At 38.5% G+C, this 12,732-nt stretch overlaps 1 protein-coding gene across 1 annotated transcript; it reads right to left on the bottom strand.

The window, feature by feature from the left end:
• Nucleotides 1–4,979: 4,979 nt before the first annotated feature.
• slc14a2 (solute carrier family 14 member 2) lies at nt 4,980–10,100 on the bottom strand. The gene is made up of 10 exons (XM_061729068.1): nt 10,011–10,100; nt 8,873–8,938; nt 8,608–8,782; nt 8,070–8,259; nt 7,676–7,804; nt 7,232–7,424; nt 6,696–6,843; nt 6,241–6,375; nt 6,024–6,073; nt 4,980–5,926 (listed from the first exon to the last, which is right to left on the bottom strand). The coding sequence occupies exons 1-10, from the start codon at nt 10,059–10,061 to the stop codon at nt 5,498–5,500; spliced, it is 1,566 nt and encodes a 521-aa protein (XP_061585052.1). The 5' UTR covers nt 10,062–10,100; the 3' UTR covers nt 4,980–5,497.
• Between the last annotated feature and the right edge of the window lie 2,632 nt (nt 10,101–12,732).

The raw sequence follows: 12,732 nt of genomic DNA, 5'->3' as shown, positions 1-12,732 counted from the left end.
CAAAGCTTGGAAGTCGATGGCAGTGTGTGCTCAGTAGGCCTGCTTCCTGAAAAAATCTCATCACAGCATCAATCTTAGATTCATCAGATGCATTACTTTTGAAAAAATAATAACGATCACTTCTAAAGGAAACTAAAAAACATTTCCAGCTCATCAGAGAATGATCAATATTAAGTACGTATGATTCACCAGCCAAGTAGGTAATAGCTGAAGGCTGGACCTGTGGAGGAGAGACGGGTGAAGGTGGGCAATTTAATGAAACCAAACATTTTGAGTCAGAATTACTAATTGAAACAGCAGCTGAAGCCCTTCTTGTTGGTTATCCATCTGTTCAGTTGCATCCCTGGCAGTAAAATTCCACTACACAACAGTATGTATCTATCACAACCTACTCTGTGGTGGTCACAGGATAGGTTGACAAACTGCCATTTAATGATCAGAATCAGGTTTATTATTGGCAGTTTAGAAAACGATGGAGGGGGGGGACACATCTTCACACTGAGTATAATACGCAGTGTCAAGGTTCCCAGCACAATACATCCAAGTGATCGCCGCGGCTTTGTGGCGCTCGAAATCCGGAGACTGCGTTGGGGGGGGGGGCTGGAAGGCGTTGAGATGAGGTAGGTGTGGTTATCAGCAAGTGTGTGTGTGAGCGGTAAGTCCGTGAACTTCGCTCAGAGCTGCTCCTCAGCCAATGTCCTTGATGTTGTCAGGCGGCTCGGTACAGTTCTGAAACAGGTCCACAGATGTTCCTGGGAGAGGGGAGGGTTAGTGGGGGCAGAGTGCCTTGTTTACATTCCAACAGGGAGATTGTGACTGGAGCGATCGGCCAAACCGCTCTGTCAAGGCCAGATTATAGAATCGACAATTATATTGCAAAGAACAGACAGACTCAGTAATTTTCCGTCTGCCTTTAGTCTCTGGTTCATCAATGGCGACTCCAAACAGACAAATTTGTGATCAATTCCCGCCAAGCCGAGCTTCCAACTTCTCCAAGGTCTTCTCCATCTTGCCAATGAGCTCAAAGACCTGTCAAAGAGGGCTGGTGAAAAACACACTTCACACACCCACTCATAAGAAAACATTTGCTGCATGACCAAAATACATATATATCTAATCAATATATGTTTTACTAAATCTTAGTACTAACCATTGATATATATTTGCAGACATTTTTTGTGTTTGTTTGTTTTGTTTTTTAATTAAAAAAAAGATAAAATAATGGTAGGGGCTAGGGCTGCACGATTCTGGACAAAATGAGAATCACGATTTTTTTGCTTAGAATTGAGATCACGATTCTCTCACGATTTTTTTCCAATATAAAATTTATTGCACTTATTACTTTAACTTTGCAACAGCTGAACAAAAATATAATAACAATAAACATCTCTTGTCTTCTTTACACAAACCTTTGAATAATTTAAACAATAATAACAATTTTGAACAATATTTGTTCCTCCCTGAGTTGAACACCCTTTCAGAAAGGGGACTTGTAACAGATCCTGTAGTTCTGAGGCAACAAATTATTCCTCTGGCTGCTTTTTGCTGTAACAGCTGACATTGAACATAAAAACAATAAACATCTCTCTTGTGTTTAAATAATTTTAACAATAACAATTTTAACAATATTTATGTGCAATATGTGTCAGGTGATGAGAAAGGTAGATGTTTCTCCAAATGTAATCCACAATCATTAACAAAATATAACAAACATGACAACATGATAGTTGACCATGACAGGACTACAACAACCTAGAACATAGGCCTAGTCCTTTTTTTATGTAGCCATCTTTAAAAAAAAAAAAAAAAAATTTTTTTTTTTTTTTTTTTTTTAAATCGTCGTCATTTGGAAATGAGATCGCGTTCAAGCATGAATCGAGATCGGGATTTTTTAACGATTAATCGTGCAGCCCTAGTAGGGGCCAGTTGCATGGTTTAATGGCTGAATTTTGGCCAAAATGCTAAATTAAAAAAAAAAAATTCTTGAAAGCACTTTCAATCAATAATGAATGCAGCGTGACAACATAGGAAAACCATTCCATAAGTGAGGTGGGACTAGAATTAAACAATTTGGGGAAAGTATCTAAAAATATCTAATTGGGATATTTCTGACAGATATTACAAGTTCCATATTAAACCCAACTTCAGTTCATTTATCATGACATACAGTATTTAACTTAAAAATGACTTCAAAAAATGTATATATGCTGAGTCAACCTTTCTTATATTTAAAGTATTTTAGTTTGATCTATCACTCAGATGAGCATGCCTGAGATAGTGTGGGGTTTATCATCTAAGTGAAGGGTACTGTGACATGGACAGCTGTTCGATGACAATTATTGAACCCGCTGATTCACCGCCAACCCATGGATCTGTTTTGATAAACACATTTGACAAATCAGATCTCCCAGCTTTGTGCTTTTAGTCATGATGAAAGACAAATCTTAGTCTTACATAATGGCCTTTCATCAGGAAGTTGGACAAAATTCTCTCAGATGTTGATAACCTTTGTTTTACAGAGATGTTAGGATAAAATTTGGCACACTTTATGTAACATCACAAAGCTGCTGTTTTGTTCTGCACCAAAGTTCAACCGAACTTTCCAGTCTAGTAAGGTATGAGGGACAGATTGAGAGAGAGAGATATACTGGGACAGAGGGAGCATTGAATTTTAATAGTATTCTGTAGATCTTGGCAGACATTTAATGAACAGACCATCCGTATAAAATCACACTTTAATCCACCCACTTATTTCCAACTCCAAACAGGAAAAGCACAGCTGACCAGGGGTTTCAGACGTAGAATCTTTCATGTTGGGAAGCAACAGAGTTAAACAGTGCACCAAAGGAATGTCCCTCAAATAAGCAATGCTGACGCAGTTTTATTTTTGCCAGTCAGTGTGTCTCAATTCATGTATTTAATCTTTTTTGACAACTAATAAAAACTGAATTATTCTGTGACAATTCTTGGATTATGTAAGGACACACCAGCAAATGTCTTGGCATCAGTTTAATAGTGGTGCACTGATGTGTGATGCTGGTCTGATGCTGGTATCACTGGTCACATACTGACTTTCTTTGTTTTTTCTTGATTTTATCTGGTGGAACTTTTCCAACTTAACACCAATTTTTGAAACATGTTTCTAATGCTGACTCCAATGCTGTGTTGCTTAAAGGATAAAATAAAATAAAATAAAATAAAATAAAATAAAATAAAATAAAATAAAATAAAATAAAAAGTTATATCCCAGATGGTTTAAAGAGGAAATTCCGAGAAAGTAGATAAGGGATAAGACAGAGATCAAGAGCAAGAAAGTACATAGTTTCTTCTCTTAGCCATCATGGACAGTGAGAGCACCAGCACATAAAATGGAAGAATTTGGAGCACAGATGAAGACAAAGTAGGACCACTGGGAATGAGATATAACGTGCTTTCTTAAGCCATGGCTATAGGAACCTATTTTCTACTCCAAAGTCTCTGCCCACCATTCATATGTGCAATTTCTTTTTAGGGTTTAATTAAGTATTATTAAATTCCATTTTAATTCAGTTCAGTGCTGCATTTGATCAAGTCAGATCAAAATCATACGTATTCAACAGAAAACTCTTCAGACAATAGTCAATCACCATGTAAAGATCGTACTTTCTTCATAAACTCTGGTTTGATGAGTCTTGAAAAACTGCATTTTCACAGTTGGTTACTCTGGAGTGTTGATGGACCCCTCCGTTTGTCATGCTGTTATGTAATCTTCTCTGAAGCTTATCTTTTAACTGTATCTCACGTAGCTTTATGAAGATGACACAAAAAGTTTCTGAAAAGGTTAGTGTTACTTACTTTCAATAGAAAAAAGCATTAGCCGGCATGCAGCTCTCTCTCAGTACAACATCATCAGGGTACAAGTTCGCTAGCACCCACACACACATCCACGCACACACACACGCACATCCACGCACACACACACGCACATCCACGCACACACACACGCACATCCACGCACACACACACACACACACACGCACACACACACACACACGCACGCACACACACGCACACACGCACACACACACACACACACACACACACACACACACACACACACACACACACCAAAAACCACCCCTCACCCCTTTTATGAATTCTTTATTTCTATTGTCCAACCATGCACTTCCTCGCTCTCAAAAAGTTAATAATGGTTATTTCATATCTAATAGATAGCAGCCTATGTATAATATATATGTACAACCAACTAAAGCAGCGAGCACACATCTTTAAGCTCTAGGAGAAGCACGAATCTCCCAAACACTTAGTCTTATCGTGTATTACTGTAAATGCACTTGTTGAGGGTCACATTCAATAACGCAGTCCATTTAACAAAGTGAATGAATCAATGTATTCATTGTCAGTATAGAATGTTAGATATTTTTGTTTTTGTCTTACCACAATAGTTCAAACTTTGATTCAATCACTTTGTGTTCATGCATCCACATCCCCTTGCTGTGATGGTTTCCAAAGAAGTTCCAAAAAGGTGTGCTCACAGACCTGTTTTACGGTCCATGGACTGCTTCTTATTTTACCTCGTGCGCACATGAATACCCTGTAACCCTCAGGAATCTGTCATGAAGGTTCGCTGAAGGTTATTGTTTAGAGCATGACCAAAATATTGTTACTGTTTTAACAATAACCTTGTAGGTTACTGATTCGCCTACCAGAATATACAGCGCTACTAACTGTGATTATGAAACATTGTCATTGCCTTAATAACTAGGCTGATAAATAAATAGAAACATTAGTTTTGAGTAAATATTAAACAGTTGTAACAATGACAGGAAGGAAAAGGGAAACATAGTGTTCAAGACAAGACAGATGTGATAATATGTTTGCCAAAGCAACTTATTAGAGCTCAAACTGGATTTAGATGTATTTTAATGGAACTCTGGTAAGAAAGTTAATTTATATAGACAAAGACTCAGGATACTTGGTTGTGTAGCATGAGGTATTTATTAAATCTCAATGTCAAAAAAGAGAGGTTTTACAAAACTCATTACACAGAGCAAGGTCCTTTAAGGAGGTATTCCATTCTTAAAGGACACATTGCACTGCTGTACATAGTATGACATAATTGTTTGTATAACTGGAAAGTCTTTCTAAAGAACGTCTTCACAGAACACCTTTTACAAAGATCTGGCAGAACTATATACTTCTTTGCATTTCTTTTTTGACAGAGCTTGTGTGGTTTATAATTGCTTTACATTTCTTAAATATGTACATTAATTTATTACAAAAACAATTAACAAATTCCTTTTTACACAGTAGTACAAAATGAGCTGCACTTTGAAAGAAAAAACAAAACAAAACAACAAGACAAAATATACTAAATTTAAACACACTTCCCTTCTGGTTATTCTCCTTCTTGACAGTATAAAATTTAAACCGCAGTGCATTTTTTCAGCTTCATGCATTTTAGTCCCAGTAGTGTTAAGTTTGTCTTTATTTGCATTCACAGGGTGTAGATGTAATCTACACCAGAAACAACAATTTCAGTGGCATTATCTTCCTTTTTCTCTTCATATACCTCATCCACCTCATAGTCTTGGTCTCCAACATATGTTTTTACAAATTCCTCTTCTGATGTCCTACTTTCAACTCTTCCTTCCTCCATTCTTTCAAACTCCAGTCTCATCTGCTCCTTTTCATTTAAGATCACTTCCTCTCGAATAGCTTTCTGCTGTTCTTCTTTCTCTTTCCTCTCTTTGTCAGCCTTCTCTGCTTTCTCCTGCTTCTTCAGCTTCCAGTAGAAGGCCAGATTTTTCTCAGGGTACGTGACTTTGGCCAGCGGCAACTTGAATATCCTTTTGGTCCCAGTGGTTAAAAGGAGGAAGGTGAGAGCTGAGAGGCAGAAAGGCCAGGTGCAGGCTGGCAGACCAAACTGTAAAAGAAAAAAAATGCTGCAGTTAGTAAATCATTTCTATGGGGTGATGTGTATAAACATTTGTGAAGTGGAGTAAAGAAATATGTGCATGTACCGTGGACATGACACCGGCTATGGCTGAGCCGAGGTATGCGCAGAAAAAAGCTGCAGACGAGAGGAGAGGGAATTGTCTTCAGGTGGAAAGTATGATCACAGAGTACAAGTACTTTCTTAGTGTTTTCCAAAGTGCATAAAGTCACAAGCCATACAACAATCTTGTACAGAATAGATGCATTTCAGATACTTTTTTAACACCCCTTGTGTCAACTCACCACATGTGATGGCAAGCAGGTGCACCTGCCAGGTAAGAGCGTAAAACATTCCTCCTATTGCAATGCAGGCTAGCACGCAGTTGTATCCCCAGAGGCCAAAGTAAATGTCTCCAAAAGGAGCTGATAGAGCCAAACCTGCAAAGAAAAATGTCAAATGACACAAGACCCTGGAATTGTGAATCATAGTAAACAGACTAGTATCATCTTCTACTGTATTTTAGGTTGGATTACCTTAATGAATCATAAACCTACTCGTTATTTTGAATCTTTAGTGGGTGTATTTAGTTTTGAGTTGGAACATATCTATCGTGAATTCAATCTACTATATAATCATGTCACAAATCAGAAAATAAGGTGCAGTTAACCGGTTAAAGACAAAATTGTACATCTGATGTTGATCATTTCACTCCTACCCTGTATCAGCTGCATGCCGAGGCAATGTGTAGCTGTCTCACCTGAAACCATGCCCACTGCAGATCCCATGACAGCATGGGCGCAGGTGATGGGGGAAGAGATGAACAGGGAGATGATGAAGATTCCTCCCGTCCAAGGGTTATCGCAGCCATACACCTGCCCTACTCCAACAGGAACTGACATGAATAGCTGAAAAGGTACAAACAAAAAGGTCAAACATAAATGAAGATGCAAACAATAATTGACACACACAAGTGTTAACTTGCCAAATTACATCTTTTGGAAAACTAAGAGTTAAGAGAGTGGGTATTAACAATAGAACTGGCAATAATGTCCCTTTAAACCCTAATACAACACTTCAACATGCAAGAACAAAGTAGAATCTGACACAACATCACAGCTGCTTAGCAGCTACAGCATGCGAAACTGGTTAGGGTTTGGTTTTAAGTACTCTTATGACGGTGCTCGGGATTAGAAAACATGAAAACATTTGTGTGGAGCGAGATTAAGGCATATTTAACAAGCTGTGAGATATGTGAAGTGAGATTACATGCACAGGCAGTGGCCTGTCACTGACCTTGGCTACATCTATTTCCGCCCAGGTGATGTTGGGGAATTCAGAACGTGGCTGAATCCGAACTTGAGGGAAGTGATGGTTGAAATGGCCAGTGGCAACCATGTGGAGACAGACGAGGATGTTGAAGGGGAGGGTGAACACTGGCAGATCCCAGCGACTGTTGATAGAGGCCAGGGCACTGGAAACAATCGGGCTGAAACACAGTGATGCAGTACAATATTTGAGTTAAATTTATCCCACGTTGTCCATGCATCTGTCGCAGTAGCTCATGCATGTTCCTCTTTTATTATTGATTTTGACTGGATCAGCAGTGATTAAATCAGACAAAAAGAAAATGAATGTGATCATATCACAGAAACCAATCTGGTGACAAAGTGCTGTTGTTTATCATCTTGCTTTGTCTGATTCTCATGTATATTGATATCATGTTTAACAGTTGCATACCACATCATAGACATGAAGATGTTGGGCAGTAGGAGCCACCAGTACCAGTCCCCGGCATTAGAGAACACAGCCATCAGCAGACCGACCAGGATGCCGTTGTAACCGTAGAGCCCAGCAGCTATTGCACCCCTGAAGAAAAAGCAGTTACATTTATCAATTCATATCTTTCTGGATTACAACAACGCACGTATTTAATCTTCTGGTAATGAGAAAAATATCGAAGGCTTGAATCAAGACATGGGTGCTTTCAGCTTATTCCGTGTATTGTGAGGAAATGATCATCCAAAAATCCAGTTTTTGTTTTATCACCTCTGTCAAAGTAATGCTCGCTCACTGCATTGAGATTTTAAGCTATTATATTAGAAAATAATTTAGTTAAGCACTGTCTGTGTACCTGCTTTGCTGCAGAATGAGAGCAGAGATTGTTGCAAAAAGGGTGCCCACAAATCCATTGAGGGCCCACCAGTAATTTTGCAGGATGAGGCCTGCAAAAATGATAAGGCCACTCAGAGGGTTGTTGACGAACATCACCTGGGCTGCTCCACGCAGAACCCAGTCTAGCAGCTGCAGAGGCAGGAACTGTTCTGAAAGACGGAGCAGAAAGTTATTGGACTGCAAGTAAAAGCTCTAAAAAGACACAGTGAGACAAATACAACAGTAATCAATTGCAAAGGTTTCCTTAAATGACCCACAATGCTTATACATGTGGGTTATAGATGCCTCAATTGAAAAATTAAAATGCAGAATATAAACAGATATCATGTTTCAGATTGTGTTGCAATACTTGTGTGTCATTCAAATGTCTTCTTGAGTCTTTCTTTAAAACAATAATTAATGAATAAGTCATTTAACTTACATACAGAATGAAGTCTGTTTATGTGATTTCCAGTGGAGCACTAATGTAATGTCTGCATGTGTTAATGTTTACTTACTTTCCATCCATTTCCCAAACACTTCCATGTCTCCTGAGAAGTAGGAAACTCCCTTGAGGAGGCGGGCCCTAGCTGTCCGCAGGGCAGCGGATTTTGCATGTTGTTTTTGACCTTCCTTCTTGCCATCACTGGAGTGGTCATACTCAGATGGGATGTCCATCAGGGGTTTGAGATCCTGAAATCATAATTGAAAATTATTTTCATAATTAAAAGAACAGCTAGCTAGGATAATCTATATTATGTGTGATAGTGAACAGCATCGTACAGTAAGTGTGGTGGCAGGGGAGCCGCTGGACAGAGCAGTGTAGTATCTGATATTCTTGGGAATATCCTGAGAAACAGAAAAAAAATAGTCTCTTTTAGCAACACATTTAATCTTTCCCATTGCCTGCAAGAAATGCTTAAATATGTACATATTTACACTTATGATCAGTCAAAAAAAAAAGATACTCTCCATAAAAATGTTTTGTTTATCGAAGTTTTATTTACTGCTTCAAGAAGTCATAATAGGACTCAAAGGGAAATTTAACAAATTATGCACTTCTTAAAGTTGTGCAATTTTGCATTAAAGACTTTCAGGTTGTCACGGAATGGTTTATGCAGGAATCCAAGGAGGCAGGAGTTCCAAAAAAGGTGATTTATTAGGGCAAAAACAAACCAAAAGCGCTACAGAGCAGGATTAACCCAAAAAACCACTAGCGTGTACCAAAAACCTGACATGACACAAGGAGGGCGAAAACAGATCGACCAGGGAGCAAGGGAAACATAAGACCCAGATAAACACAGAAATCTTGACGAGACACAGGTGCACGCTATCAGGGCAGATGGGAACCAGGGAGATCAAGACACAATTTAAATACAACGACAGGGTTTCAAAATAAAACATGAACTAAATACCAAAACTATGACACAAGCTGCACAGAAATGCATATGAAGATATCTGCAGTACAGACCAAAAGTTTGGACACAATTCCCCGTTTGTTGGAATGAGAAGGTGTGTCCAAACTTTTGGTCTGTACTGTATATATTACATCTTTTCTGTGGTTAACTTGAGGATCTATGTACTCGGTAAGAATTAAAACAATGCTCTTTGGCATGAAAAATATCCTTAAAGGGAGGAGAGAAAAGCCTGGATGCTTGTGAACTCTGAAGCTTTCCAGATTGTGTCCACATTGTGCACTACACAAACTTCCTTACGATCTACTTTTATATTTTCACTACTTTTGTTCAACTTTTACATTTTAATCAATCATACATGAACATAAGAGCTCTTATGAAAGGACTAATAACCTTATCATTACTCCTCTAATCATCTTTAAATATTTTCTCATTCGATGTAATGCATTACCTTAGACTTAATCATGTTTTACCATTCTGCTGGAATTAAGGAACTTGGACCTTACCTTTGCGCTGTGTGATTCAGTCATATGTCCCTGAATGAACACACGCTGCATGAGCTTTCAGCCTCTCCGGAGCTGCATAACTGATACTTTCAAAGAAGGCTTTTATAGTAACAGAGGACAAAGAAAACTCCACCTCTCCTCACACCCCTCCATGAAAGGAATCATAAGTCATATCATAAGCACTCAGCAAAGATATGCTCAGTCACACGTAAATCATTCTGAACACACATAACTTCCCTTTCTCTTTTTTTTTTTCATTGACAGTGACTTTCTGGTTGAATTTGGGCATGCCTTTTAGGAAAAGGTTTCAGGGGAGTGTATGGCCCTGATTCAAGGAGTTGAAACAGCTTCTTTAACCTTGCCAACTCTCTGAAGATCTTTCTCAAGGTGTCTGTCTTACCAATCCATACATGTCTTGGCCACGTATCTAACCAGTTTCATTCAATACATTATCCAATCGTCCTCTATCTGCATTCTAGACTTTATATGCAATAAAAAATGCAATAAAATAAAAATGAATGAAGTAAAGCATTGGCTAGATTAATCACAAAGGAACAATCTTAAGAATTACATTTCTGAGATTCAGAACAAATCAAAGATCTACAGCGCTGAGGAATACATGTGGATTGGATGTGCATTTAGTACTTTTTTCAAGCTGAAAAGTTCTGGCAGAGAGCGCTTCTTTCTGGAAAAGCCATCAGGAAGTCGCATTGTTCAGCATGTTATAATGAGCTTTGAGAAACTGTTTTGTTTGTTGTTTGTTTTTTGAATGAAAAAATATCTTGGCAAAACATCTTCACTGTACCTCCTATTTCATATGAGCTACCAATACTTATTTTCTTCAGGTTATAGGTTTTCTGTCAGTTTGCTAGTTGGTTAATGTTATCTTTCCTTCATTCATCCTTCTTAAGAGGATTTTCTTTAATGAAGATATTTATTAGATCTGTTGCTGAAGGCATCTAGGTTTGTCCATCTAATGGCGATTTTAGCTTCAACCGATTATTTCAGTTGTAGATATTCCAGAAACTGATTTTTCCTGATCCCATATTCCTGGACCAGATAAGAAAACTATGCCAGACTATTGGAGTGAAAGATGTGTTTAAGATGAGTGATACCCTTACCAACCCATGTGCAAAGGTTGATTGGTTTTTGTTGCTTATAACTCAGGGTTATTCCAGATTAGAGTGAAATTAGAAATTGCAATAGGTGAATATGGTTTTATAAAATTTCCACCACGCATTCAGAGTAAAAGCTATTGTTATTGGTTTAAAACATGGGTAATGCTTGATGCATTGACTGAATAATGGACTATTTGCAATCTGGAATTCTTTGCACACTTATTCGATGTCCAGCAAGGTATCATCTGACTGACCGGAGTGAGTCCATTTGTACATATATATTGAAGTTGGTTAGTGACAGAATAATAGTAGGAATTTGGAGGTTCTTAGCCTCCCTGAGATTTAGGTTTTTGTAAAGTAGCTAGTTTAATCCTTGGCATTCTATTCTTCCAGTAGACTATTGTAATAATTTAATGTAAAGATTTAAACCAGGTGCAACAAGGCTGCATTGGGGTCATTGAGAATAAATACAAGGGAGAATTTCCATTTTAATTGTTAATATTCTACACACGATAGACAGAGGTATATTTACTCCAGCACTGAAGATCACCACAAGTTGAATCCAATCAGCTCTGGCAGCCTGGAGGAAACTTTGATGCCTAAATACGTGATGTGATTTTTGCAAAAAGGGATGGCTTATGTGTGGGGTGCCTCATTCCTATCAGTTTTGTGCAATAGAAGAATGGATGACTTATTCCAACTTATTGACTAATCAACAATTGTAGAGTAAAAATGAATGAGTTTAACTACTTGTAGTGAGGGTGATTGAGGGTTTGGTCAAAAGAGTAAACTATCATCAGCATATAAGATGATCTTATAGTGTGCTTGAGAAGTCTGGGTTCATGTGATGTGGAGGTTTTGACGGATGCTAAGGGTTCAATAAACAAAGAAGGTGAGAGAGGAGATCCTTGGCGAACATACAACCAAGAGCAGCTACCAGTTCATTTTCTGTTAAAGGTGCATCCAAGTTGTTCTTTGTCAAGTTGAGGGAGCTCAATACTTTTGAAAAATAAGGCGATTGATTTCTGTCCTGGGTCATTCTCAGATGAGTATAATTTAGCATAGCATCACTGTATGTTTTATCAATTCCTTGCAATGTGTTGGTAAGATTTCCTGCTGAGTCCTCAATGGTGGAGACCTTTTCTTTTTTCTTTATTTTGTTTAATTTGAATAGTCAAATATTTGCCTGATTTATTGGCATGTTGAAATGTTTCTTATCGGAGTCTCTGATTTAGGAACTGAGTTAGGAACTGCACTGAGTTAACTTGATGTTTTCTTAATTCTTTCTGGATTTGTTCTGTTTATTTGCGTTCAATGTTTCAAGTGTCTTAATCTTTTGTTTGAGTTTAAGACCCCGTCCACACGTAGCCGGGTATTTTTAAAAACGAATATTTCCCTCCTCCGTTTATAAAAAAATTTGCATCCACACGTAACCGAAGATCTGCGTTTTCGACCACTTCATAAGCATTCTAACCTGTAGATCATCTGCAGCTCCCGGGGAAGCTGCACCTCCGCGGCTCTGCGGGCTCTGCGGGCTCTGCGGAGCCGCGGGCCCTACACCTAGGGTGCGCGTCGCCGCGTACCCTACGGTGTAGGGTACGGCG

Source organism: Cololabis saira, chromosome 9 (genome assembly GCF_033807715.1).
Source record: "Cololabis saira isolate AMF1-May2022 chromosome 9, fColSai1.1, whole genome shotgun sequence".
Lineage (NCBI taxonomy): Eukaryota > Metazoa > Chordata > Actinopteri > Beloniformes > Belonidae > Cololabis > Cololabis saira.
Note: the sequence above shows the minus strand (reverse complement) of the source record. Positions and strands in the feature narration are given on the sequence as shown.